The 27,712-nt window shown below is 38.6% G+C and overlaps 2 protein-coding genes across 2 annotated transcripts; one reads left to right on the top strand and one right to left on the bottom strand.

Annotated features, from left to right (window-relative positions):
* Positions 1-9,805: 9,805 nt before the first annotated feature.
* On the top strand, positions 9,806-11,246 carry LOC148049101 (proto-oncogene Mas-like). Its single transcript, XM_087703832.1, has one exon. It carries the CDS (start codon positions 9,943-9,945, stop codon positions 10,957-10,959), a length of 1,017 nt encoding a protein of 338 aa, XP_087559958.1. The 5' UTR covers positions 9,806-9,942; the 3' UTR covers positions 10,960-11,246.
* Positions 11,247-18,346: 7,100 nt separating this feature from the next.
* LOC106549127 (mas-related G protein-coupled receptor member H-like) lies at positions 18,347-19,387 on the bottom strand. Its single transcript, XM_014066692.2, has one exon. It carries the CDS (start codon positions 19,385-19,387, stop codon positions 18,347-18,349), a length of 1,041 nt encoding a protein of 346 aa, XP_013922167.2.
* Positions 19,388-27,712: the final 8,325 nt, after the last annotated feature.

Raw genomic sequence — 27,712 nt, 5'->3', positions numbered from 1 at the left:
TGTCTTTTGTTCCAAATGATTAGAAACAATAAATCTCTGATCTTAAATTAAGATTTATTCTTTGTGGTTTCGTCCTTGGTTTTTTTAATTAGAATTTTCCTATCGCAAGGTCGACTCGTCCAACCCCCTGCTCAAGCAGGAAACCCTACACCATATGAGACAAGAGGTTGTGCAATCTCTTCTTTAAAACCATCCAGTGATGGAAACCCCACATCATCATCATCATCATCCTAAGCGCACCAGCGTGCCTAACGTTCCCGTCCTACTGTCCCCATTTATTTGTACCCATTTCCTGCGCTCTTGTTCATGTTTTATTGTTATTTCTGTTATATTGCACATGAATGACAAACTAAATAAATCAATAAGTAATAGACAAAGAGATTTATATGTACCTGGAAATAAGGACTGGAGAGTAATCTTTCTCTAACACAAAACATATATTCCTCTACATCAGGTCCTGGAATGGCTCCCTGGCATAGAAAGAATTTCAGAAAAGCATTCCAAAAGAAATCGATATATTGAGCTGTAATTGTAAAATGTATGTCTTCTCTCAATTCTTTGCTAAACAATGAAAAACATTATTTGCTAAAATGGTTTCATGGTTTAGCCGTTATTAGATTAGACACTGCTGTTTCTTTCTGACAGATAAGATAACCATCAAAAGAAAATGCAGAAGGGAACAATTTTTCATATGAAATGTATGTGGAGTAATTTTACCAAAGAGGATAGTTTTGTTAGACAATCGCGGTTATTTTTTTCAAAACATTTTTGTATCTTAAAACTATTTTGGGCAGCTTTCAATCAATAAATGTACCCATTTCCTGTGCTCTTGTTCATGTTTATTCTTATTCCTGTTACCTTGTACATGAGTGGCAAACTAAATAAAGAAAAATAAATAAATAAATCTCATCACCATCATCATGGATTGCGTAGGTTGAATAACAATCACAGCCTGAATAGAAAATGGAACAGACCATCTTGAGGTGGGAAAAAGAAGAAACAGCATGAAAATCCTCCCGTACTATAAGATTTAAGGGACACGGCGACTCAGAGGCTAAGATGCTGAAATTGTCAATCAGAAAAGTCGGCAGATCGGTGGTTTGAATCCCTAGCGTCACGTAACTGAGTGAGCTCCCATTACTTGTCCCAGCTTCTGCCAATCTAGCAGTTTGAAAAATGCAAGTAGAAATCATAGGAACCACCTTTGGTGGGAAGGTAGCAGAATTCCGTGTGCTTCCTGAAAAAGCACCTTTGGGAAGTAGAGTAAGAGATAATTTTGCAAACATAATTGCCTTTGCCACCGAGGAAATTGCAAGCTTTTGTTTCCATTTCTTTGTATTCTGCACTTTTCTTTCTTTTCTATTTTCTTCTTTTTCTCTCTCTCTGCCTCTCCCTCTCTCTTTTCTGTATTAGTTTCTCTTTGTTTTAACAATTTTTAATAAAATCCAAGTTTGTTTGTTTTTTAAAAAAGAAATATGGATAAAAATGGGAAGTTATTATTGGGCAGAACCAGATATGTTAGCAGAATCTTACCAGCCAGTGATGGAAACCCCACATCATCACCGTCATAAGCACACCAGCGTGCCTAACGTCCCCGTCCTACTGTCCCCATTTAATTGTACCCATTTCCATGTGTTCTTGTTCATGTTTATTCTTATTCCTGTTATCTTGTACATGAGTAGCAAACTAAATAAATAAAACAAAACAAATAAATAAATCTCACCACCATCATGGATTGCATAGTTTGAATAACAATCACGGTCTGAATAGAAAATGGAACAGATCATCTTGAGATGGGAAAAAGAAGAAACAGCATGAAATTTAAAAAAAAAACAAGAAGTTTTTCTTGCTGCGTATTAGGAAACAAGGAAGCAATTAAAGGGTGTATCTGATCTAATTAGAATACGATTGAATTGGATTATTTATTGGCTAAGTGTGGTTTGACACATAAGGAATTTGTCTTTGGTGCATATGCTCTCAAGTGTTCATAAAAAGACAAGATACATCCATCAAGAATCATAAGATACAGAACTTAATGATAGCCATAGGGTACAAATAAGCAATCAGGAAACAATCAATATCAATGTGGATCGTAAGGATACAAGCAACAAAGTTACAGTCATGCAGTCATAAGTGGGAGGATTATTCCATAAAGCACCTTTATTCAATAGAGGGATGCCAATATTACCAGGATGAACAGGTACTATTAAGATTTCAATAGTGGGCATCCCTATGGAAGTAATAGAAAGAAGAGAGGACAGATTTAGTTTAAAAAATACATTTTGTCAGAAGTAATTGAGGGTGGTACCATCAAATTGTTTGCCAGAAAGGCTGTATATGATGAAAGATGATAGATAAAAGAAGCTAGAAAGGAGAAATGTTTCTCCTAATATATTTTTTTCTTTAAAGAAAAGAAGATCGAAGATTCTTTTTAATTCTCAGCTAGGGAACCAGCAACAAACAAACTAATAGAACTTCCCATCATACAAAAAAAAGAAGAAGAGGAAGAATTTGCTATTTAATATTATAAAATTGTACAATGGAGATAATATTGGGATGAAAAAAGACGTGAAAAAGAGCATTCTAGAATTGCCTTTTAAGAAACATCTACTGACCATCCCTTGAATAGGAGTTGAATTAACAGAGAAAAATGATCAGATCTTCACGTAAGATAATGGGAAAAAGGCGGCTAGCACACTTAACAGAATAGCTGTTATCTGGAAAGGAGATTAAAAGTGCTTAATGTTCATTAAGGGTTAGGAGTCAAGTGGACTGAGCAATCTCATGAGCCCCTCAGAAATCTCTCTGGAATTGTTATGTAATTTGGCACGCATGAACATTCATACCCTGTGGCTTAAATTGAGCTAATGCACATTTTTCTCAAACTCATGCAACTCCTTTGGTTAAAAAGGAGAAGCCTGGCTAAATATCATGTAGAGATGCAGATTGAGTTCCCTTACTGGAAATTAGCTCCTTTTAAGGAAAGCAACAGACAATGTTGGCTGGCGGCTCCCCGGAGGAGGGCCTTCTCTGTAGCCGCTCCGGCCCTATGGAACGAACTACCCCCAGAGATCCGGACCCTACCCACTCTCATGGCCTTCCGAAAGGCTATCAAAACCTGGCTATTATGGCAGGCCTGGGAGTTGACCTCATGATTGAGGTCTAGCCCCGACCAGAGTGGTGTGCATGATGAGGTTTTTAATTTATCTCTCTGTTTTTTAATTCCTTGTATTTTTTAAGATTTGTTTCTTCTGTAAGCCGCCCAGAGTCCTTCGGGATTGGGCGGCCTATAAATCTATTAAATAGAATAGAATAGAATAGAATAGAATAGAATAGAATAGAATAGAATAGAATAGAATAGAACCCGACTGTCACCTGACACCCCTCACCAGCCAATAAGAGGAAAGAAGGGGATTCTGTTAGGTTTTTGGCGGGAAAAACCTTGGACCGCCTTTGGTAAAACAATCAATAGAGGAGTTACCTCAGGAACGATTTGCTCCCGTAGAGCCACAATTGTACTGCCATTTTGCATATTTAAAGGGTCTATTCCATATATGGAAACTCACTTTCTTTTGACACCTTTAATAAAGTGGGGTTTTTTTTCTTCCAATCCTGGCTTTCTGGCACCCACCTCAGCTTGACCTTTCCTTGGCTTTTTCTTGGGTTTGGATTTAGCCAGATCTGGGAAGGCTGTGGGTGTCCCTCCTTCCCAGCAGAGGTGGGTTGCTGCTGGTTCAACCCGGATCGGCTGAACCAGTAGTAGCAGGAGGGGAGGCTCCACCCACCTGCACATGCACAGAAGTGTCACGCATGCGCACAAGTGTGCACAGGAGGGCGCCCGAACAGGTTGTAAAGAAATTGGCAACGTACCTCTACTTCCCAGTTCCCCAGAGGACTGGAGTGGAGGGAGAAACTAGTATCTGGCAAAGAGGATGGCAGCAGCCATTGGACTGAATTTTTCAGTCAGTGGTCATCCCAGGTGGAGGTTACCTCAGAACTGAAGGACCTCAGAGGAAGAGCTGATTCGATCCCGAGGATGTCTTTCCTTTATTATAGTGATCAAATTTCCTTGGAAAAAAAGGACAAACCTGAAAAAAAGTGTCAAATCTGAAAGCGGTTCGTAAGGACAACACCAGAGGTGGGTTCCTACCGGTTCGGCCTGGTTCGACCGAGTAGATCGTAACTCGGCTGGCCACGCCCTCAAACTGGTTCTATCGGCAGCACCAGCTTTTTTTTTTTTTTTTTGCTTCTGCGCAGAAGCAATTTTTTTTTTTACTATTGTGGATGCACGCATAGTGCAAAGCGCATCCCTGAGCAAACTGGCAGTAACAGAAGCTGGATCCCACCCCTGAACAACAGATTTTAAAGTAACAACCCAACATCCCACAAGAGAAGCTGTGTAAGAACATTAGATGAGTAGAAAGGAGAGGGACAAAGAAGAGGGAGTCAAACTATTGTCCAAAGCACCTGAGGGTAGAACAAGAAGCAATGGGTGGAAACTAATCAAGGAGAGAAGCAACCTAGAACTGAGGAGAAATTTCCTGACAGTTAGAACAATTAATCAGTGGAACAGAAGTTGTGAATGCCCCAACAATGGAAGTCTTTAAGAAGATGTTCAGCCATTTGTCTGAAATGGTATAGGGTTTCCTGTCCTAGGCAGGGGGTTGGGCTAGAAGACCTCCAAGGTCCCTTCCAACTCTGCTATTGTATTGTATAGTAGAACCACAGTGCAGCAACCCCAAACATCAGGAAAAGGAAACAGATTGTATATACAGCAACTAAAACTCATTTCATGTTAGAATTGAATAGAATAACAGAGTTGGAAGGGACCTTGGAGGTCTTCTAGTCCAACCCCCCTGCTTAAACAAGTTGTGAGAATTGTAGCAAAAAAGGGGGGGCAAACAGGATTGATGTACAACATATAGTATAGAGAGTGCAATAGCCATTATGTAGGGCAAATAGCAGAAGGCTAGCAGAGGTCATCTATGAACATCAGGTATCAGTCAAAAGATACGATGAAAACTCCTTCATTCCCCAACACGTGGACATAATTAATGAGTTTCAATTGGGAAACTGCGAGCATCCTAAACCAAGTTAACTCTAAAAATGCTACAGAGTTCCTTGAAGCCTAATGGTCAGGCACAATTGAGATATGATTTCTGTCATTTAGATTTAGACATCGTAAAAAGCAAAAACCTGAATTTTGCTAAAATGAGATTAAGTAGCTGATAGGTCAATTTGTGGGAACTGAAATATTCGCCACCTCATTTTTAATTGGGAGTAGCATGGTATGTGAACATAGACACTATATTTCATTCATTTGCTTTCAACCTAATTACCAATAAAGTGATTTTTTTCAGCTCAGAGTTTAAATGAGTGGTCTTTGGTGCTCTCTGAGCTTGACTGATAAGATTGAAGATGTTACCTAATTTGGGTAGTGAAACTTTGCAAGCAAATAATCAAACTCAGAGAATATCAAGAACCCAATTTCTAGAACCAATAATTGTGTGGATATCCTGATGTGTGTGTGTGTGTGTGTTTGTGTGTTTGTGTGTCCGTGCGTGCATGTGTCCGTGCGTGCAATTCTCCATTCTCTGGTTTACACCTTCTCTGACTCCACATGCTTCAGTTAAATGACAAAGCAAGGCATCATGACACAATATTGTATTGTGTTGTATTTGGTTTATTTGTATGCCGCCCTTCTCCAGGAGGGACTCAGGGTGGCGAACAACTCAGGGGGGAAAGGGAACATGAACACAATACACATAATTAAAATACACGAAAATCACACAGCCATACCAGTTGAGAGGGGAGGGGAACTCATCAACCCCAGGCCTGCCGGCACAGCCAGGTTTTAATGGCTTTCTGGAAGGCCTGGAGAGAGGTGAGGGTCCGGATCTCCGCGGGGAGTTCATTCCAAGACAATGTCTTCTATCAGATTTTGTTGCCAATGTGGTTTGAAAATGTATCCATTCCCTGGATAAATTTGGGGGGGGGGAGCCAGTTTTACAAGCCAGATGAAAGGATGTGGAAAAACCAAGAGAAAGAAATTGGATGGAGAAAGTTGGCAGTCTAGCTCCTACATTGATGTTTAAAGAAATGTTCTTATTATTTCTAGTTTGACTCTATTCCCAATACTGGGACATAATCTCAAACATACTAGAACATTAGCTGATAAATTCAAAAGTTCTGACCCAAAACAAAGGGGATGTGGTAGCCTAGTGGTTAAGACTCCAGGCTTGCCAACCAGAAGATTGGCAGTTTGAGATCCAAGTACCACATGACAGAATGAGCTTCCATTATTTGTCTCAGATCCTGCCAACCTAGCAGTTTGAAAGCATGCAGATGCAAGTAGATAAATAGGTACCACTTCGATGGGAAGGTAGCAACATTCCATGCATCTCAGGGTATGCTGGTCACATGACTATGGAATATCTTCAGACACCGCTGGCTCCCTTGGCTAGGATATGGAGATAGTACTGCTCCCTAGTGTTGGACATGACAGGAGAGGGGAAGCCTTTACCTAAAACAATTCTGAAGCTGGAATGGATGTTCTCAGTGTTCAGTTCATTCTCAGAATGAAATTACTTTTTAATTCCATATTCTTTCAGTATGGTCATCTGTTGCAGCCCATCAGGATCCGGTTGAGCTGCTGATGCACTCAGATAGCGAGGAACCATATGAGTCTGCTATGGAAGATGTGGAGGACCCTGGGCAGGGTTCAGACTCAGAGCAGGGACCAGAGAGGCTGGTTGGCCACCAGGAGGTGCCTGAGGCATGGAGCATTGGGGAGGATCAAAGGCAGTTTGTCCCTGATGCTCGATTGAAAAGGGCTGAGAAACGGAAGCAGAACTCAGTAGGCAGACTCACAGAAGATAAATACGCACAGGTGGTTGTGGATGGGCTCCTCCCAAGAGAGTTTATAAGTGAGACATTGGGAGGGGACATTTGCAGGAAACAACCATTCAAATTAGTACTGAAGAAATTCTGAGTCCTTTGGGAGAAAGGCGGCATATAAATCCAATAAACAAACAAACAAACAACAAACATCTTGCAGGTCTGCTTCCTGATCTGGAGAACCTACAAGGGCTTATGATGGCAGCCCCCTCAATGCCTTCTAATTTGATTTCATTAGAATAGAACTTAATCAAAACATTTCAATGTGAATATTTAAAGCATTTTTGCTCCCTGGGCTGTATAAAAAACGATTGTTGCTTTCATACTCTGTGGTCTCTTAGTGTCTGGCCTCCCGAGGGATAAGACGAAAAAGAGAGATCAGTTTTTTCCCTTTCTTGCTTCTTTCCCTTCTGCAATGGTGTCCCTTTAAGGATCATTTAAACAGAAAAGTTTAATTGCCCATCAACAGTAATTTAGACATCTTAAAAAGATACAACTTTTTCATACTAATTGCAGAGTTCAGCCAAACACTAATGGTCCAGAATTTAATGGCTTTATAAGGAATGTGTGAAAGAACTGATGTCTCATTCTTCCTGAACCAAGACAATATTTGTGTTTACACATTGACACTCCTGAGAGAGGAGAGGACTTCTTTGATACCAGATCAGGGACTACGAGGAAGACATCCTGAAATAGGACAACTCAGTAGAATTTGGATATCAAAAGGTAGGTGCTCTCTGAATTTATGCATACGTCCTATACCTGGTATTTCTCTCTATGATTGATTGCTTATGTGTGATTAAGTTGTTGCTAACTCTTAGTAAACACGTTGATATTTTCCATGATGCTCTGTCCCTTCTTCTGCTATGCTGATTTCCTCCCTTTCCCATGCCTCCTAATGCAACACCTCCCATTCCCCCAATGCTCCTTCAACATGAATTTTAGACTTCGCTTGGAGTTCAACACACTACATGATCTTTTGCTTCACACATCACCATAGCCACATCATTCTCCACCCAAAGGCAACCAAAAGAAGCAATAATTTAGCAAACTAGAAACTAGAATAATTTAGCAAGATGATGATGCATAGTCAAAATCTTTGTTTATTTTTTCCCCAGACAACAACAATCACAAGGTGTATCGCACTCTGATAGTTAAGGGTCTTACTTATAAATTGTCTGTAATACAGAACATAGAATGAAAGAGGCAGGTAGGCAGGCAGGCAGGCATTGCATTTTTAGGACTGCCCTGGAAAAGTTTTAAATAGCTTTTGGGGGATCTGACATAATTTCAAACAGCCATTAAGTGACTGGTGGTATCTCAAGGAATACCTGTAGGGAAGAAGTTTCTAAAACAAATTAGGTTGTTGTTTTTGCTGTCTGATGTTATTAACCATAGTCATGAGTTACTATAATTGCTTCCTTAGGTAACATGTCACCATCTGAAATGAATATCTCCCGACTTCGTATTGCGTCTGGATACTACAAATGGTAAGCATTATTATGCAGTAGTGGGATTCAGCCGGTTTGCATCGGTTCAGGAGAATCACTTGTTAACTCATTTTGGAGTTCTGAGAACCGGCTGAATAGACAAGCCTGCCTGCCTGCCTGCCTAATGATTCCAGTAGCTCACACACTTTGTAATTGATCAAAGGAAGGGAAAAGGAAAAGAAGAAATGACCACATAGCCATTTCCTCAGGGGAAAAATTCTAGCCTTTTAAAAACTCATGGGGGGAAATAAAGTGAAAGAGGGCATTTTTTTTCTAGCAGATTTCTTTTTATTTTTTCCCTTCTACAACACCTTACAGTCTTTACATCAACATTGTTATGTTATCATACCTGTACATGTATATAATATTTCGCTTCTATATTTACACACCTTTATACATAGTTTTGTGTGTGTGTGTGTGTGTGTGTGTGTGTGTATGTCACAACCCCTGGTAAGCCCCAATTATGGGAGGAAGCTAACAGCTTCCATTATCTGTCAATCGGCTCGTCACAAGAGTCCATCACGACAGAAACCCAGTATTTTTACTGTTGCCTTTGTTACACATTTTGTGTTTATATTTGTGCTGATAAATAAATAAAGGGAGACTAGTATAGATCTATTTCAAGCTATTTAGCTCTCATCAGCTAGCGCAATAAGGGTATGGGTGTATATATATATATATATATATATATATATATATATATATATATATATATATATATATATATATATATATATATATATATATATATATATATATATATATATATATATATATATATTCTGAGGTTTTCACGGGTGTTAGTATGTAGGTCTTTAGTTATTCGGGTTTTCTCCTGCGTAAAATTGGAAGTGTCTTGGCAACGTTTCGACGAAGCCTGAAGATGATGAATGAGACTTCGTCGAAACATTGCCAAGACACTTCCAATTTTACATGGGAGAAAACCCGAATAACCAAACACACACACACACACACACACACAGACACACACACACACATATATATTTAAAGTCACAACCCCTGGTATGCCGAAATATGGGAGGAAGTTCACTGCTTCCATTCTCTGTCCATCGGCTCGTCATAAATACAACACACACACACACACACACACACACACACATATATATTTGACTTAATTAATTTTATTCTTGTTTTGCAGCCATTTGTACCAATTGTTCCAAATTTCATAATATTCTGACTCTTCTTTATCTTTTAATTATAGTGTTAATTTGTCCATCTCTGCACAATCCAAAGTTTTTTTTTATCACTAATTCGTCCAAGCGGGTATTATTTTGTATCCAGCATTGGGCAATACTATTCTAGCTGTAGTCAGCAGATGTGTTAATATGTACTTAATTTTCTTTGTATATTTCCCTTTGATTATTCCCAGTAGAAAGATTTTGGGTTTGTAATTTATCTGTTCTCCTGTAATTTCTTGCACCCATTTCCAAATTTTTGTCCAATATTTTTGTCTTTCTGGGCAGGGAGAGAGGGAAAGGGAGAGAGAGAGAAATAAAGTGTGTTTGTGCATGCCCATGTATATATTTCTGCAATAATGACTGTCTTTTGGTTTCTTTTTATTATCAGGATAGAAAATGAATTTGTTATTTCTAAACCTATACAAGTCAACATTTCTTTCAATGTTACAGAAATTGTTTCAAATGTGTCTAAAATATCAGGATTCTACTCTTCACGGTATGACGAATTGTTCGATAGTTTAACACAAAACCTTCTCTGTGCATTCTTTGCCTTGATTTGCATTTTGGGCCTGGTGGGAAATGGAAGGACAATTTATCTCCTGGCCTTTTGCATTAAGAGGAATCCTTTCACCACTTTCATCCTGAATCTCTCCGTCGCTGATTTTGGAGTCCTCACATCCCTCGTTATGGCAGAAATATTTGTGACAGTGTTAACTCTGGGTAAAGTAAGTGACGTTGTCCAAACATTTTTCTTCTTATTTTTCGTGCTCTTTTCCTTCACCTATTCTGCCAGCCAGTTTCTGCTGACGGCCATCAGCCTGGACAGGTGCGTGGCTGTCCTCTTCCCTCTCTGGCATCGCTGCCATCGTCCTCCATATTTGCCTACTCTTCTTTGTGTCCTCATCTGGATCCTCTCCTTCCTGCTCTCTACGGTGCACTTCATTCTGTATTACACCAAGAGTTCAGTTGTGCTTTACCAGCTGATTGTGAATGCTTTGCTTTGTACACCTCTTATGGTTGTATCCACTGTAACTCTCTTGGTTTATACGAGGTCTAAAATACAACACAATCAAAGGAAACTTCTCACCACCATCTTGCTGGCTCTCATCTTCTTCCTCCTACTTTCTCTCCCAATGAATGTCTTTTATGTCATTGAATATTTTGGTTTCTATAAGGCCATCCTCATGACAGTCGGGTATGGATGTGCTGTTCTCAACAGCAGCATCAACCCACTCCTTTATTTCTTTGTCGGGAGAATGAAGAAGGGAAAGGATCAGCCCAGAGCATCCTTTAAGGTGGCTCTGCAAAGAATTTTCAGGGATGAGCAGGAAAGCTCTGAAGAGCAGCAAACTACGGAGGAAAGCATATTGTGAAGTGTCACTATCGTTGTATAATCATTTTAAAACCCCTAAGTAATTTGTGGGTTCAGTAAGAAAACTGATGTGATTTACTGAAGAAGCTGAACGCAAAACCATGCAAACAGGAAATATTTATCTGTGTATAATTCTCAAAGTGAATATGCTTGTATAGTACCATAAATGTTTTACTTATATAATTCCTTTATTGTTACTGCATGAAATTTTCAAAATGTGTAACACTTACCATTGTATTTTATTTTTATTTGTTATGTATTTTTCAAGATTTCATGAACTTGATAGAATATATGAATTCACAAATGAACTTGGTATAGAGCCGAGGTGGCGCAGTGGTTAGGGTGCAGTACTGCAGGCCACTACAGCTGACTGTTATCTGCAGTTCAGCGGTTCAAATCTCACCGGCTCAAGGTTGACTCAGCCTTCCCTCCTTCCAAGGTGGGTGAAATGAGGACCCAGATTGTTGTTGGGGGCGATATGCTGACTCTGTAAACCGCTTAGAGAGGGCTGAAAGCCCTATGAAGCGGTATATAAGTCTAACTGCTATTGCTATTGCTATTGGTAAAATATATGAATTCACGAATGAGTTTAGTAGAATATATGAATTCATCAATGAATTTGGTAGAATATATGAATTCATGAACGAACTTGGTAGAATATATGAATTCATGAATGAACTTGGTAGAATCCATCGCTTCACTAAAAGTTCTAAAACATGCAAATATATACATGTAAAAATGTATAAAGAAAGAAAAGACAAGGAGAAAAAAGATGTACAGAATGCATTTCCGGAAATAAAATGTGACAATTATAGGATTCTCACATATTTCAGGTGTAATATTCACTTATATTTAACGATAACAAATTATTATAGGTAATTTTCATTTGCTGGTTTTTTAAAACTATTTTTTAAAGATAAATAGCTTCTATCATTGTAAGCCTCCCTTCTTGTCATTTTTTTAATAGACATTTCAAGTTCTTATTTCTTTTTTTTTAAGTAATCTTTATTAGTTATACATTTTTTAAAGAGTAAAACATACAAATACAAATACAATTTTAAACATACAACCCCCCTCCCCTCCCCCTCCCCCCGCGGTTCTTATTTCTAGCTGGTACCAACATTAACTGGCAATATTCTGGAATAATGGGACCTAAGTCCTTCTCATTTGTAAAACTCATCAGGGTTTATCTGAAAGTGACTTTAGGGGTAGGGATGCATGGCTCAAGGGCTCAGGGGTTAAAATGCTGAGCTTGTTGATCAGAAAGGTCGGCAGTTCGAATCCCTAATGTTTTGTAATGGAGTGAGCTCCCGTTATTTGTCCCACTTTCTGCCAACCTAGCAGTTTGAAAGCACGTAAAAATGCAAGTAGAAAAATTGGGACCACCTTTAGTGGGAAGGTAACAGTGTTCCATGCACCTTCGGCATTTAGTCATGCCAGCCACAGGACCACATAGATGTCTTCGGACAGTGCTGGCTCTTTGGCTTTGGAATGGATGAGCACATAGCTTCGAATCATTTTCCTCGGCAGGCAAATGAAGAAGTTTAACTCATTTGTTTAATTGGGTTTTCTTTCTCTAGTTTTAGGACGTGGATAGCCAAAGAGTCTTGTTTCCGATTACATTTATTCAGAAATATTGAACATTCAAAATGGTTCACAAATTTTGAAAACCTCTGTGCATATCCCTATGTATTTCATCAAATGAACTCCCTAGTGTAGTATGATGCATATGTAATCCTCAAATTACACTGGTAATTCAAGTAAAATTCTCAGAACTAAATAAAACACAACTTTCAGCCACCATGTTGCTTAATGATAGCAATACATATATATTCACTGTGTTAAGTCAATCACCACAGGTCATCAAGTGAGGATTAGAAAACTATTAGATTAGTAGTATTTCTCATGTTAAAATAAATAATAAGAATGATAGGGGGCATCCTTGTCTTACTCCTTTCAAAATATTAAACTTCTCTGTAACATCTCCATTTATTAGCAAGTTCGCTGTTTGAATCAAATAAATTGTTTCTATCATCTTCACAAATTTCTCTCCGAATTGCATGGTTCTTTATTGTGTTATAATGAATTGCCACTTTAAGTGGTCAAAGGCCTTTTGGACATTCAAAAAAATCAATGCAACTGGTTTCCCTGGATGTGCTTCATAATATTCTAGTGTGTTCAGAATTGTTCTCATATTGTTTTTCAAACGTGACCATGACTACTGACTTCCACCCTACTTATCCATTAGCTTTGCTTGTTGGAAGCTGGCAAAGAGCATTGGAAATCACAATCACATGACATTGCAATGGCCAGAATTCTGAGGACGGGCTGTGAGTCTCAAAGTCCCAAATGACCTCATTGTTCTATATGTAGTCAGAAGACGGCTGAAAGGCACTAAGTCAAGAAGGTGAGAAGTTTTATCCCAACAGAAAAGTATCTCTCCAAGTGTCAGCTTCTGCTTTGCTGTTGCTTCAGCTGCCATTGAAACGAGGAGGGAGGGCATATTATTTGGGTGGGGTTACTTATTGTGCTGGAGGAAGATTCTGGAGATCTTTGGATGGACGTACTACGCATGCGTGGATGTTTCCCGCCTGGGTTAACGGCACCGACATTCCATCTTCGTGATGTCTTTTGAAGTTATCTCACACCTGACACTTGAAGGACTTATGATTGGACTAGGCCTATGATGCCAGGGGGGAGTGGAATGGGCTATTCTATATATCAACTGCTTTCGCGCCTAATTAACCAGACTTTGCTATGCAACCGCTCTTTAGCCATTTTTAATTAGTAAAAGTACATTTGATTTTCTACAAATGAAATCTCGTGGTCTTCTTTCCTAATTATTAAATGGAGAGGTGCTGACACCAAGATAGAAAATTGCAATTATGAATTAAGCTTTTTTTTTAAAGGATATTTCTGGGATTTACCTTCTGTAAAGGTTCGTTGAGGCAGTCTTTGCATAACATATTAGTGTAAGAAAATAACAGAATAAGAGACTTGGAAGGGACCTTGGAGGTCTTCTAGTCCAACCACCTGTTCAAACAGGAGGCTTCGTAACATTCCAGACAAGTGGCTTTCCAGTTTCTTTTTTTAAAAAAAAAAATATAATTTTTATTAAACATTATTACCTTTAAAAAACAGAAAGAAAAATACAACAACATAAGAAAGACAAATCATACATAACAATATAAAGTAAATATACAGCCTTTTGTATCGGCCTTCATTAGTTATACATTTTTTTAAAAGCGTAAAACATACAGATACAAATACCGTTTTAAACATACAACCCCCTCACCCCCCGCGGTGACAGTCATTCACAGCCCAACTTTTTCTTTCCTTCCTCATTGTTAGGTCTCTAAGCCACATCTTCTCATAGCAAAGTTCAGGGATCTATTACAATACCCATGTTAACTTTCCCCATTTTAAGTCCCTGCTGTTCTCCTTGTCGCCCACATATACCATAAGTTCCAGCTAAGATAATGTTCCGTTTCTCCTTTGTCCCTCAGCCAACCCGTCATTCTGTCCATTTCTGCACATTCATAGATCTTTTTAATTATAGCATCTTCCGACGGTATGGTAGTGGATTTCCAAAATTGTGCATAGGTTATTCTTGCGGCCACAATTCTATGTAGGCTCAAATGCCATATTGAATTGTTTATGTTTTCTGGTTTAATGCTTAGTAGAAGGTTCTCGGGTCTCCATTCCATGTTTGCCCCGGTAACCTCTTTTAACCATTTTTTTAATCCTTTTCCAATATTTCGTGGCCTCAGTACAGGACCACCAAATATGGTAGAATGTGCCATCCTTTCTTCCACATTTCCAACACAATGGAGATAACCCAGGAAACATCTTGGCTAACCTCGTTGGGGGGAAGTGCCACCTATAAACCATCTTGTATATGTTTTCTTTGAATGCTGTAGATGTTGTAAGTTTAATGGTCTTGCTCCATAGATCCAGTTTCTTTTTAAAAGCCTCCATGGATGGAGCACTCACAACTTCTTACCCTGAATTTTGATAGGACATAGTATCAATTGGTACATCTTGCATGTTATTTATTTTCTTTATATCTTGGTTTTCCTTTGGAAACTGAAGGTTGTAGTCTCCTAAACTAATGTAACAACGCCACACATGAAATAAAAAAACTGACTGACTTAAACGACAGAAGGTGGATGAATATTTGGATCAGATAACTTTATTTGATTTGTAAACTGATTTGTACAACCTGGAGGAAATGACATGCACATCTGTGGGAGAAGCATACATTTCCAAAGCATTTTACATAAAGAGGGGAGAGCTAGACCACACATGAAAGGATAACAATCAAGTATAGCTGTATCAGTCTGTAACGCAAGTTGGAACCGAGACATCAAAGACCATCTGAAATGGATTAGTCCACAAGAGACTTGTGGAGAGACCGCCTACTGCCAATTACCTCCACTAGACCGATACGATCGCATCGATTAGGCCTCCTCCGAATTCCATCTTCTAGCCAGTGCAAACTGGCAACTACCCGGAGGAGAGCCTTCTCGGTGGCTGCTCCGACCCTTTGGAACGAACTCCCCATGGAGATTCGGACCCTCACCACCCTCCAGTCCTTCCGCGCCGCTTTAAAGATCTGGCTGTCCCGGCTGGCCTGGGGTTAAGATTGTAGCCCCACTCGAATTGTGCGACTGTTGTGTTTTCTTTTTAACATGCTGTATTGTCTATTGTTTGTCTTCTCCCCCCCCCTCTTTTGAATTGTGAGCTGCCCTGAGTCCCCCCAGGGAAAAGGGCGGCATACAAATAAAAATATATAAAACTTTTATTTTGTTACATAGATATTTTGATACGGTTAATTCTGATGTGTTTCTGCGACAAAGGATTTTATGTCTAAGTAGAAAGTTATAAAGAACTGGTACCAAGTAAGAATGTCACTTGGCTCAGAATTCTATAAAATCTCGAATATATAGTACATTTGGTTGGAAGATAGATGTAAAGCTAATATATAAAGAATATATAGGATATATTGAAAAAAAAGAGAAACGTATATGTCTGTAAATATTTATATAATTTAACTGTATATATGATACCCAGTATAGTAATCTATGTAGTTAGTAACTATGTTAATGTGAGTTACGGAAACGCTGTAAAAATTGGAACTATATGTTGCTTTTTAATGTTAAAATATATCTAATAATATTATTTTTTAAAATGTAAAAATGAATTTCACCTGGCTCAAATAATGCAGGAGGACACTCAAACTGCTTTTTGAAAGAACAAACATTGCAAGTTCTTTTGGTTTCCCAGCATAAATTAAAATCTTTAGCAAAACAGATTTTGGAATCAGCTAAACAGGGACAATAGGATGCCACTTGGCATTCTAAAAAACAGAGTTTGGGCTCCTGAAGGTTCAATCAAAGCAGTAAATTCCACTGCCAAAGGTCACTCTGTTATTGGACTAAAGTGACGTCTTTTGCAAAGGGAAAATAGCAATGTCTTTGCATAGAAATGATGATCCAGCCCTCTCTTATTAGATGATGCAGATCTTTACCATATAATTCAGGATTAACATAAATTGGTTAATATAACTCTGCAAAACCAGACAGCTCCTGCCACTAATAATGTCGGAAGAAAAGCAATTGAACAACTAGATCGATGTTTCTCAAAATTGTCTACTTTAAGATGATTGGGCTTCAAATGCTAGAATTCCTCAATAGCTAGCTGGGGAATTCAGGAATTTGAAGTCCATCTATTTTAATGTGATCCAGGTTGAACAAAAATGAATTAGACACACTTAGCATGACCATTTGAGTGTTTGAAAGTAAAATTAGGTGAAAAATAAGTGTATCAGATATGAGCATGATGTTATAACAAGATATTTTTCAGCTAGGCTTATAGTAAGCTAGAACAAATATTTTACAGATGGTTTTCGCTGATTCTCCTTAGACATCTAACCAGTGATTTTCATCGTAATGTGAAATTGACTCTATAATACAAATAAAGTGGTGTCCGAAGATATCTCTGTGGTCATGTGGCAAGCATGACTAAATGCCAAAGGCACACAGAATGCTGTAATCTTCCCACCAAAGGTGGTTCTTATTTTTCTACTTGCATTTTTACATGCTTCTGAACTACTAGTTTGGCAGAAACTGGGAAAAGTAATGGAAGCTCACTCCATTATGTGGCACTAGGGATTCGAACCACCAAGCTGCTGATCTTTCTGATCGACAAGCTCAGTGTTTTACCCATTGAGCTACCCTGTCCCTACAGATGGATTAGCAAAGATATTTAAGGATAATTCTGCAAAATGTTGGAAATGTCACCAGATGTATGTGATGGACATGTTAAAAAGCGAAAAACATGTTAAAAAGAGAAAAAATATTGGACAACAATATATACATGGCTGGAAAAAATGATAAAACAACATATAGACTTGAAACCAAAGACATTTTTGTTGGGCATTTTACCAGACAAGTAAAACAATCTGATTTTACACTTATTAATGGCAGTGAGAATAGTATTTTCACAACAATGAAAAACTGTAGAGATCCCGAGAGAGGAAGATGTGATTAGAAAAATATTAGAATGCGCAGAAATGAACAAGCTAACACTTACAATTAAGGAAAAGAAAAAACCTGAATATTTGTTGACTTGGGACTTATTTTATCAATGGCTAGCTGACAAAAAACAAGAGCTGGAATCAGAAAAATATATGAAAGGATCAGTGATACAAAAAAAAGGGTAAAATTGGTTAAACAAATAGCATGATTATTACTGTTATTAATAGTATAGTTGATATTAATGCAATTAATATTGTTGTAAGCAATTTGATTATTACTTCTTAAAATAATTTGTACCCAGACAACACACTGTTCAATTGAAGTTGGAATTTTCATATGCTATAAAATAAAATTAAAAAAAACTTATTACAAAAAGATGGGGAGACCTTCTTGACTATTATCATGTATCCCCGAAAATAAGACAGGGTCTTATTTTCTTTTAACCCCTGAAATAAGCACTTGGCCTTATTTTTGAGGAGGTCTTATTATTTTTGAGGTGCAGGAGGCGGTGAGTGTGGTCACCTCATGGCTGCTGCTGTGTTCCAATATTTTGGGGGAGGGCTTATTTTAGTGCATGCGTTCAAAAGCCCGACTGGACTTATTATCTGGGGAGGTCTTATTTTTGGGAAAACAGGGTAGTTTTATGGACTTCTTTTTTATAATCTTATTTTTAGCTCCATGATGTAACATATAGGGGAAAATGTGGGGGGGGGGATCATTATACACAGGTATACCTAATAAACCACAATGTACAAACAATAACAAAATCTATCTTCTTAGCCCAGAAAGTAGGAACATCTTAACTGAGGTTCCAATTAAACAAGGAAGATCAATCTTTTCAGAAAATGATCATAACTCGGTTTCATCAGGCTGCATCTCATCTTCCTTGGTGTCTGCCTCATTTGTGAAAACCCTATGGAGCGCAAGTTTCATCGATACTCTGGATCGTTCCCCTTTATTTCTCCCAGCCAGGAAATAAAGGATTGGATTGATGCTGCTGTTTACTACAATACAGATGTCAGACAGATATGCAAGAATTAATATATGTTGAGACCAGGGGTGAAAAAAATACATCATCTCTAAAAAAAAATCAAACAGAATTTTCTTTTCTATTGGCGAGTTCCCTTCCCCAAAGAAATCGAGTAACAATGTTAACTCATTCTCTTTTACTATACTGTAAGTAATAATGGAAAAAATGCTCAGAGGCAAACGAAATACAATGAAGCACATGAGCGCAAGCAAGGTTACCATCAACACTTTTTTCCGCTTTTGCTGGCGTTGTTTAAAGAAAAATTTGACAAGCAAGATCAGAGAGGATATGACCATCGTTGGGTAACACACCAGACCGTTGAAAATCAACTGAAACAGTAGAAAAGGCTCTGGAAATACAACGACCATTTCCAATACGAAGTACATAAAGGGCACAACCCAAGTGATAACACACACAATGAGGGACAATTTGGGTGGCCGATGGCATTGGTGCCAAATTGGGAAAAGCACAGATACACAACGGTCCACGCTGATGCTTATGAGTAAAAGTTGACTAGTATTATACAACACAAAATAAAGAAGATTGAAAAAATATGCTCTGAAATTAAGTGGACTGTGAATTTGGAATATTTGAGTCAAGACCTCCATCATGAGGACTCCAGAATCTGCCACAGCCAAATTCAAGACATAGATGGAGAAAGAATTCCTTTTCATATGGAAACCAAGGATCCAGATGACTTTTCCATTCCCTAAAAGTCCCAGAAAGCAGAGAATAAAAATGACAATATAAATGGTCATCTCAATAGAAATTGGAATATCTGGAATTTCAAAGTCAGGAATGTCATAAGTTTCATTGTTGAACTCTGAAGCAAATGATACGGTAGGTTCAAACTCCGCCATTCTGCTCAGCTCAATCTTCTTTCCTTCGGTGTTTAACTTTTTCTCCTTTTGTACATAAACACCTACAGATAGAGACAAACAATAAATCCTAAATTATAATAAATTATGTTCAGATTTTTTTTTACAGACAAAAAAGGAAGGTTTTTTTCCTTAAGACAAAGCTCTGAAGTTTTCCTTGAGGCAATACCGAATTCATAAAAGAAAACCAATAAGCAGCCAATAAATAATGTCTACTAAATTAAATATATAGCAATAGCAGCAATAGCAGTAGACTTATATACCGCTTCATAGGGCTTTCAGCCCTCTCTAAGCGGTTTACAGAGAGTCAGCATATTGCCCCCAACAATCTGGGTCCTCATTTTACCCACCTCGGAAGGATGGAAGGCTGAGTCAACCCTGAGCCGGTGAGATTTGAACCGCTGAACTGCTGATCTAGCAGTAGCCTGCAGTGCTGCATTTAACCACTGCGCCACCTAGGCAGAACAAATAAAAATTTCATATCTAACAGGAGCCAGCTAGAGATCTGAAAGTCACACACTTTTTAGAAAATAAATGCGCATTTATCCTCTTTATTTGCAATCCATAGACTCTTGTACAACATTAACGAAGCTTAAAATATGTGAAACTGGATGAGTTCCATTTCTCATATATATATTTTTCTGAATACAAGAGAGATCCCAAATTCTATCTGAAAGTCTTTCTGATAATCTGGGACAGCTTCAGATCAAGCTGTTCCCAAAATTTAGTGATAAACAATATTACTGAGTTTTGATGGAAAATGAGGCATGGTTGAGATAATGTTTTGAAATTCTCATCCCATCACAAAAAAAACCCTATTAAAAAACCTATGCCTGAATCCATTAGTGTCAAAAGAGGCTCATGAAACAAAGAAAAAAAGAAAGGGAAAAATAATACACGTTTCAATTTATTTGCTAATATTTCAAGTAGTCTATTATTTCCTTGCACAAATCTAACACAACATATTTTAATAGCATTAGAGTAGATACTGAGATTAGGAGATCTCACGGTGGCTCAGTGGCTAAGACGCAGAGCTTGTCAATCAGAAAGGTCGGCAGTTTGGTGGTTCGAATGCCTAGCACTACGTAACGGAGTGAGCTCCCGTTACTTATCCCAACTTCTGCCAACCTAGCAGTTCGAAAGCATGTAAAAAATGCAAGTAGAAAAATAGGAACCACCTTTGGTGGGAAGGTAACAGCGCTTTGTGCACCTTCGGCATTGAGCCATGCTAGCCACATGATCACGGAGAAGTCTTCGCACAGCGCTGGTTCTTTGATTTTGAAATGGAGATGAGCACCGCCCCCTAGAGTTGGGAACAACTAGCACATATGTGTGAGGGGAACCTTTACTTTTTAAAATATTACAGGGATATAATCACAAGTCACTCTCGTGTATGTAGGGTTCCCCACTGATTTACAACTGATCTACTAAGTTGTGGTTCATTTCAAGGTAAATACTGGGAAAACTTTACTATGTTAACAGTATTCTTCTTTAAAAGACCTTTTAAGACCTAATCTTTAGAAGAGAGAGCCCAGGCCATAGAAAAAGAAAGAATAGAATAATTTGGCACCCACTCTAATATAATAAAGAGCCAAGGTGGCGCAGTGGTTAAATGCAGCACTGCAGGCTACTTCAGCTGACTGCAGTTCTGCAGTTCGGCTGTTCAAATCTCACCGGCTCAGGGTTGACTCAGCCTTCCATCCTTCCGAGGTGGGTAAAATGAGGACCCGGATTGTTGTTGGGGGCAATATGCTGACTCTGTAAACCGCTTAGAGAGGGCTGAAAACCCTATGAAGCAGTATATAAGTCTAACTGCTATTGCTATTGCTATTGCTATTGCTAATAATTTTTAAAACCTTAGGTAATCTCAAGAAAGAGTTATGGTTACAGAATTTTCATGGGAAACGAGATTAGCTAGACATAATATCTTGAATTTCTCACTCCATCAGAAGCAAGCTATAAAGATACATAACTCTGCCTGAATCCACTTGGATCAAACTTGGTGTGTGTGGTTTTTTTGCTAATATTCAAATAAAGAGTTTGCTTCCTTGCACAAGACTAATACAGCAAACTTTAACAGCATTTCAGTAGTTGTTGTGATTCCAGGAGACATACGGTAATCACAAATCCCTCCCATGTTTATAGGTTTCCCCGCTGATTTCAAGGGATCTATTCTAAGGTTTAAACCAGTTCAAGATAAGCACAGGAATTCATTTAGTCTGTTAAGAAGTTTCTTCTTTAAAAAGTCCTTTAAGACCTAATCTTTAGAAGAGAGAGTCTTGGCCATTGAAAAAGAAAGAATAGAATAACTTGGTATCCAATCCATTATAATACTTTTTAAAACCTCCGATGAGTTCAAGAAAGGGCTACCATAGGCTATTTTCCAATTTTACCTAAATAAATGATCCGCACACATTCATACGGCAATGGATTTGAATGTTATTCATAGGAACCAACAATAAACCAAAGACAGGAATTGATCATTCATTTTTCCAAGACAATAAGCTGCCCCTGGATGTATTGTTCCGCTCAGAGCTAACTTTGACAGAGCAATATGTGATTGGTCCAAATTCATGGTTTCATTTGAAGTTATTTTGAAGCAACAAATACACAAAGCTATAGTATGGGCTCTACAAAACCTCTACATAAACTAAAACATTCACAAAGTGTGGTTTCACCACAAAGCAGTTATGTTTTGGCCCTGTAACATAGCCAGTCCTTCAAGCTTCAAACAACCTAGAACATCACTGCCTACTCTCTGACCTAAGTGTAGTACACAGAATTATCTGCTACAACGTCCTACCTGTCAATGATTACTTCAGCTTCAACCTCAATACGCTTCTTCTCTGATAACATTTTACTACAAACCAGGGTACACAAAACCTTTGCCTGACCGATTCTTGAATACACCTCACCTGTCTGGAATCCTCACTGTATAATGGACATTAATAAAATTGAGCAAGTCCAGCGGTGTTTCACGAGAAGAGTCCTCCATTCCTCTGCTCTCAATAGAATACCTTATACCACTAGGCTTGAAATTTTGGACCATGATAACCTATAACTACACCACCTACTATCTGACCTAAGTGTAGTACACAGAATTATCTACTACAACATCCTACTTGTCAATGTCTACTTCAGCTTCAGCCACAATAATACACAATGAGCATTCAATAGATACAAACTCAAGGTAAATTGCTCCAAACTTGACTGCAGAAAATACGACTTCAGCAAGAGAGTGGTCAATGCCTGGAATGCTCTACCTGACTCTGTGGTTTCATCCCTAAGCCCCCATAACTTTAATCTTAAACTGTCTACTGTTGACCTCACCTCATTCCTAAGAAGTCAGTAGGCGCACCAGCGTGCCTAACATCCCTATCCTATTGTCCCCAATTATTTGTACCTATTTCCTGTGTTCTTATTCATGTTTTATTGTTATTTCTGTTATATTGCACATGAATGACAAACTAAATAAATCAATAAGTAATAGACAAAGAGATTTATATGTACCTGGAAATAAGGACTGGAGAGTAATCTTTCTCTGACACAAAACATATATTCCTCTACATCAGGTCCTGGAATGGCTCCCTGGCATAGAAAGAATTTCAGAAAAGCATTCCAAAAGGAATCAATATATTGAGCTGTAATTGTAAAATGTATGTCTTCTCTCGATTCTTTGCTAAACAATGAAAAACATTATTTGGTAAGATGGTTTCATGGTTTAGCCGTTATTAGATTAGACACTGCTGTTCCTTTCTGACAGATAAGATAACCATCAAAAGAAAATGCAGAAGGGACCAATTATTCATATGAAATGTATGTGGAGTAATTGTACCAAAGAGGATAGTTTTGTTAGACAATTGTGGTTATTTTTTTTCTAAACATTTTTATATCTTAAAACTATTTTGGGCAGCTTTTAGTCAATAAAATAATATGCAAAGCAGTATAAAAGCCAACAGCATTATAACCGAAAATTGAAAAATGAAAACCAAAAAGGGTTGGATGGTTGCTAACTCATTCCTGGAGCTGCTAAAAGGCTTTCATGAACATTCTTAATATTTTATATGGGATCCCAATAGATTTTGGATCACCACGATGTAAAAAGGATGTTGAGACTCTAGAAAGAGTGCAGAAAAGAGCAATGGAGATGATTAGGGGACTGGAGACTAAAACATATGAAGAACGGTTGCAGGAACTGGGGATGTCTAGTTTAATGAAAAGAAGGACCAGGGGAGACATGATAGCAGTATCCCAATATCTCAGAGGCTGCCACAAAGAAGAGGGAGTCAAGCTATTCTCCAAAGCACCTGAGTGCAGAACAAGAAGCAATGGATGGAAACTAATCAAGGAGAGAAGCAACTTAGAAGTGAGGAAGAATTTCCTGACATTGAGAACAATTAATCTGTGGAACACCTTGCCTACAGAAGTGGCGAATGCTCCAACTCTGGAGGTTTTTAAGAAGAAGTTGGCTAACCATTTGTCTGAAGTGGTGTAAGGTTTCCTGCCTAGGCAGGGGGTTAGACTAGAAGACCTTCAAGGTCCCTTCCAACTCTGTTATTCTCTTCTCTTCTAGTTTATTAAATGAACTACTGTGTGTATCCATATATCTGTGGTTTATCTATTCCAGGGGTATCAAATTCGCGGCCTACTGACTGGATGTGTCACATGTTGGCCATGCCCACCCCTGGTTTAGCAAAGGGGGAGGGAAGTCACGATATGTCACATGATGACGTGATGCCACCACGAGTTTGACACCGCGGATCTAATCAGTCTTCCCTAAAACAGACACATAGGAAGAAACATTCAGAAACAGAGACCAATTGACTCCAATTCCTTGTGCAGAGGGTTGAACTGACGGCCCAACATACTTGATGAAAAATACCTCAAAACTCACCACATGTCAAGATCCTTCAGATCCTTGAGGTTTCAAATAATGTCAGGTGAGAAAGCCAAACGTTTGGGCGTTCTCATATAAAACATTAGCGTTTTCATGCAATATTTTTACCAGTCCCTGAAATTTATTACCAGCCATTGAAATCTTTCTGGTTTTTGCTTTTCTATATTTATTTTATACCGTTTATTGGTTGTAAGTCACCCAGAATTGTTTTAAGATATGACTTCATTAAATTACCACATTTGGATGGCCGGTCATCATTAATAATATTATTGCCATTGAGGACCTGTACACTGCACGAGTCAAAAAGAGGGCTGTGAAAATATTTACAGGCCCCTCTCATCCTGGGCATAAATTGTTTCAACTCCTACCCTCAAAATGACGCTATAGAGCATTGCCCACCAAGATAACTAGATACAAGGACAGTTTTCCCCCCAAATGCCATTACTCCGCTAAACAAATAATTCCTTCACCACTTTCAATCTATTCACTAAGGCTGCATTACTATTAATATTAGTCTTCTCATCATTCCTATCACCCTCTCCTCCCATTTATGACTGCAGGACTATAACTTTGTTGCTCTTATCCTTATGATGTATATTGATATTGTTTCCTGATTGCTTATTTGTATCCTATGACTACCATCAAGTGTTGCACCTTATGATTCTTGATGCATGCATCTTGTCTTTTTATGTACACGGAGAGCATCAAAGACAAATTCCTTGCATGTCCAATCACACTTGGCCAATAAAGAATTCTCTTCTCTTCTCTTCTCTTCTCTTCTCTTCTCTTCTCTTCTCTTCTATTCTATTCTATTCTATTCTATTCTATTCTGGATCCAGTGCATCTAACAATGAATAATTGCCTCCCTTCTGCTCTACTTAAACTAATAGTTATCTTAGCAGTCAAAAAGAAACCAGCCTTTCTAATCAGATAAATGCTAAACAACGAAACCGCTTTATCAAGTAAGCATGTGGAGATACTTAACAAAGAATCAACAGAACACATGCATTTTATAATTACAGCTCAATACATTTATTTCTTTTGGAGTGATTTTCTGAAACTCTTTTTACACCAGGAAGCCATCCCAGGACCTGATATAGAGGAATATATGTTTTGCATTCGAGAGAGGTGAAGATTACCCACCAGTCCTTATTTCCAGGTATATATGAATATCTGTGAGCCGAGGTGGCGCAGTGGTTAAATGCAGCACCGCAGGCTACTTCAGCTAACTGCAGTTCTGCAGTTCGGCTGTTCAAATCTCACCGGCTCAAGGTTGACTCAGCCTTCCATCCTTCCGAGGTGGGTGAAATAAGGACCCGGATTGTTGGGGGCGATATGCTGCCTCTGTAAACCGCTTAGAGAGGGCTGAAAGCCCTATGAAGTGGTATATAAGTCTAACTGCTATTGCTATTGCTGTGCCTACCATGTGCAGAAGAGGCAATGTTATAGGGGCAGAAGGTTAGTGCCTTGTGATGGAATCACACTATGCGGCTGGCTTAGTTTATGCTACAGCTCATTTGATAGCTTTGTGCGTTTCCTACCGAAACTTATTTCAAATTAAACTGTGGATTTGCAAAAGTCAAATTGTCGCTCTGTAGCTCTGAGAGTTACAACACATTCAGAGACAGCCTGTTGCCTTCAATGAATGGATAGCCAATTCCTTTCTTTAATTTATAATTTATTGCCAGGAATAATATTCAAAACCATTGCCATATGAGTATATGCAGATAATTTATCTTGGTAAAATTGGAAAATAGCCTACTGTAACTTTTTTCTTGAGCTCATCCAAGGTTTAAAAAAATTATTACAATGGAATGGCTACCAAATTGTTCTATTCTTTCTTCTTCTATGGCCAAGATTCTCTCTTCTAAAGATTAAAGGGTTTTTTAAAGAAGAAACTTGTTAACAGATTAAAGGTACTCCTGTGTTTATCTTAAACTGATTTAAGTCTTAGAATAAACCCCTTGAAATCAGTGGGGAACCTTATATACATGGGAGGTGGGTTGCTCCCGGATTGGCCCAGATCGGGCGAACCAGTAGTAGCGGCAGTGGGCAGCTCCGCCCACTATCCAGAAGCTTCTGTGCATGTGCAGAACCTGCTTGTTAAAATTTTCTTTAAACAGCGCCAGCAAAAGTGGAAAAAGGTGCTGATGGTAACATTGCTTCCACTCATGTTCTTCATTGTATTTCACTTGCCTCTTAGCATACTTTCCATTATTATTTCCAGCATCCTAAAAAGGCAATGGTTTAAATTAGCTAGTCGATGCCCTGCTTGCGACTTCACTAATAGAAATTAATCATACGTTTGCATTTGGTACATTTCAATTCCTGCTGGACCACAATTTATATTCCTCTGAGAAAAGGTGAGACTTCAACAGTATTATTTGGATGGAAGCTCACAAAAGTTTGCCAAAGTCTGCCGCTTCCATTCCTCTGCATGCAACTTCATTTGTACCATAGATATATTTCATGTTAAGATGTAATTTTCTCCGTTTTATACACTGAATACAGCATTTTTTTGCCTCCTGAAACCCCACCCCCTTCACCAAAATGGCCGCACATTGCCTTTAGGAGACTTTCAGAGTGTTCCTGGGGGCTGTGGAGGGCAGAAATAAGCAAAAAACTGGCTGGATTTTTGCTCACACTCCCCCCCCCCCAGCCTTCAGGAGCACTCTATAAGCCTCCTAAAGGCTATACATGGCTTTTTTTTTTTGACAAACAACAGGCCCCTTTTTGTGAAAAAAAAACTGGCTGTTTTTTGCTCATTTTTGTCCCACTCCCACCCCCCAGGAGCACTATACAAGCCTCCTAAGGACTATTCATGCCCCTTTTTTTGGGGGAAAAAACCAGGCCCATTTTTGTGAAAATCGGGCAATTTTTATGAGGTTTGCAGAATGCAAAACCTTTTTTTAAAAAAAAAATTGCCTCTTCAAACCTTGGTGCATCTTATACTCCAAAAATAGGGTACTTTCTCCCTGTGCTAGCACAGAAGTGGCTTCTATGTTTTTTTTCTATGAGATAATTATGTTTATATCTCTCTTTCTGCTATCATCTATAAAAATGCTCCACCCATCTGCAAGCTGATATGACAAGAAGGCAGATAACCCTGGGCTACTGCATGCTATAACATAATCTACAAATTTAGGGCTGCATTTTTTCCTGCTGAGAAATGAGTGCTACTATTAGGCACTTTTATATTTCTCACAGTTGCAAGAAATTTCAGGGTGGGTTTTTTGGGGTAGAACACAACAAGCTTTGCACACCTGGATGGAGGGAATTTTCTGCCATTTCTTCCTTGCAAATCCTCTCAAGCTCAGTCAGGTTGGATGGCAACCACTGGTGAACAGCCATTTTCAGGTCCCTCCGGAGATGTTCAAGAGGGTTCAAGTCACAGTCCAGCTGGACCACTC

Source organism: Thamnophis sirtalis, unplaced genomic scaffold (genome assembly GCF_051295495.1).
Source record: "Thamnophis sirtalis isolate CommonGarterSnake01/CBP01778 unplaced genomic scaffold, rThaSir2_p1.2 scaffold_2, whole genome shotgun sequence".
NCBI lineage: Eukaryota > Metazoa > Chordata > Lepidosauria > Squamata > Natricidae > Thamnophis > Thamnophis sirtalis.
The sequence above is the reverse complement of the archived record's forward strand: the minus strand, read 5'-3'. Positions and strand labels throughout refer to the sequence as shown.

Bases quoted from the DNA above. Each gene is read 5' to 3' on its own strand.
- LOC106549127 (XM_014066692.2), bottom strand. From the start codon at position 19,387: ATGGCGGAGTTTGAACCTACCGTATCATTTGCTTCAGAGTTCAACAAT.
- LOC148049101 (XM_087703832.1), top strand. From the start codon at position 9,943: ATGACTGTCTTTTGGTTTCTTTTTATTATCAGGATAGAAAATGAATTT.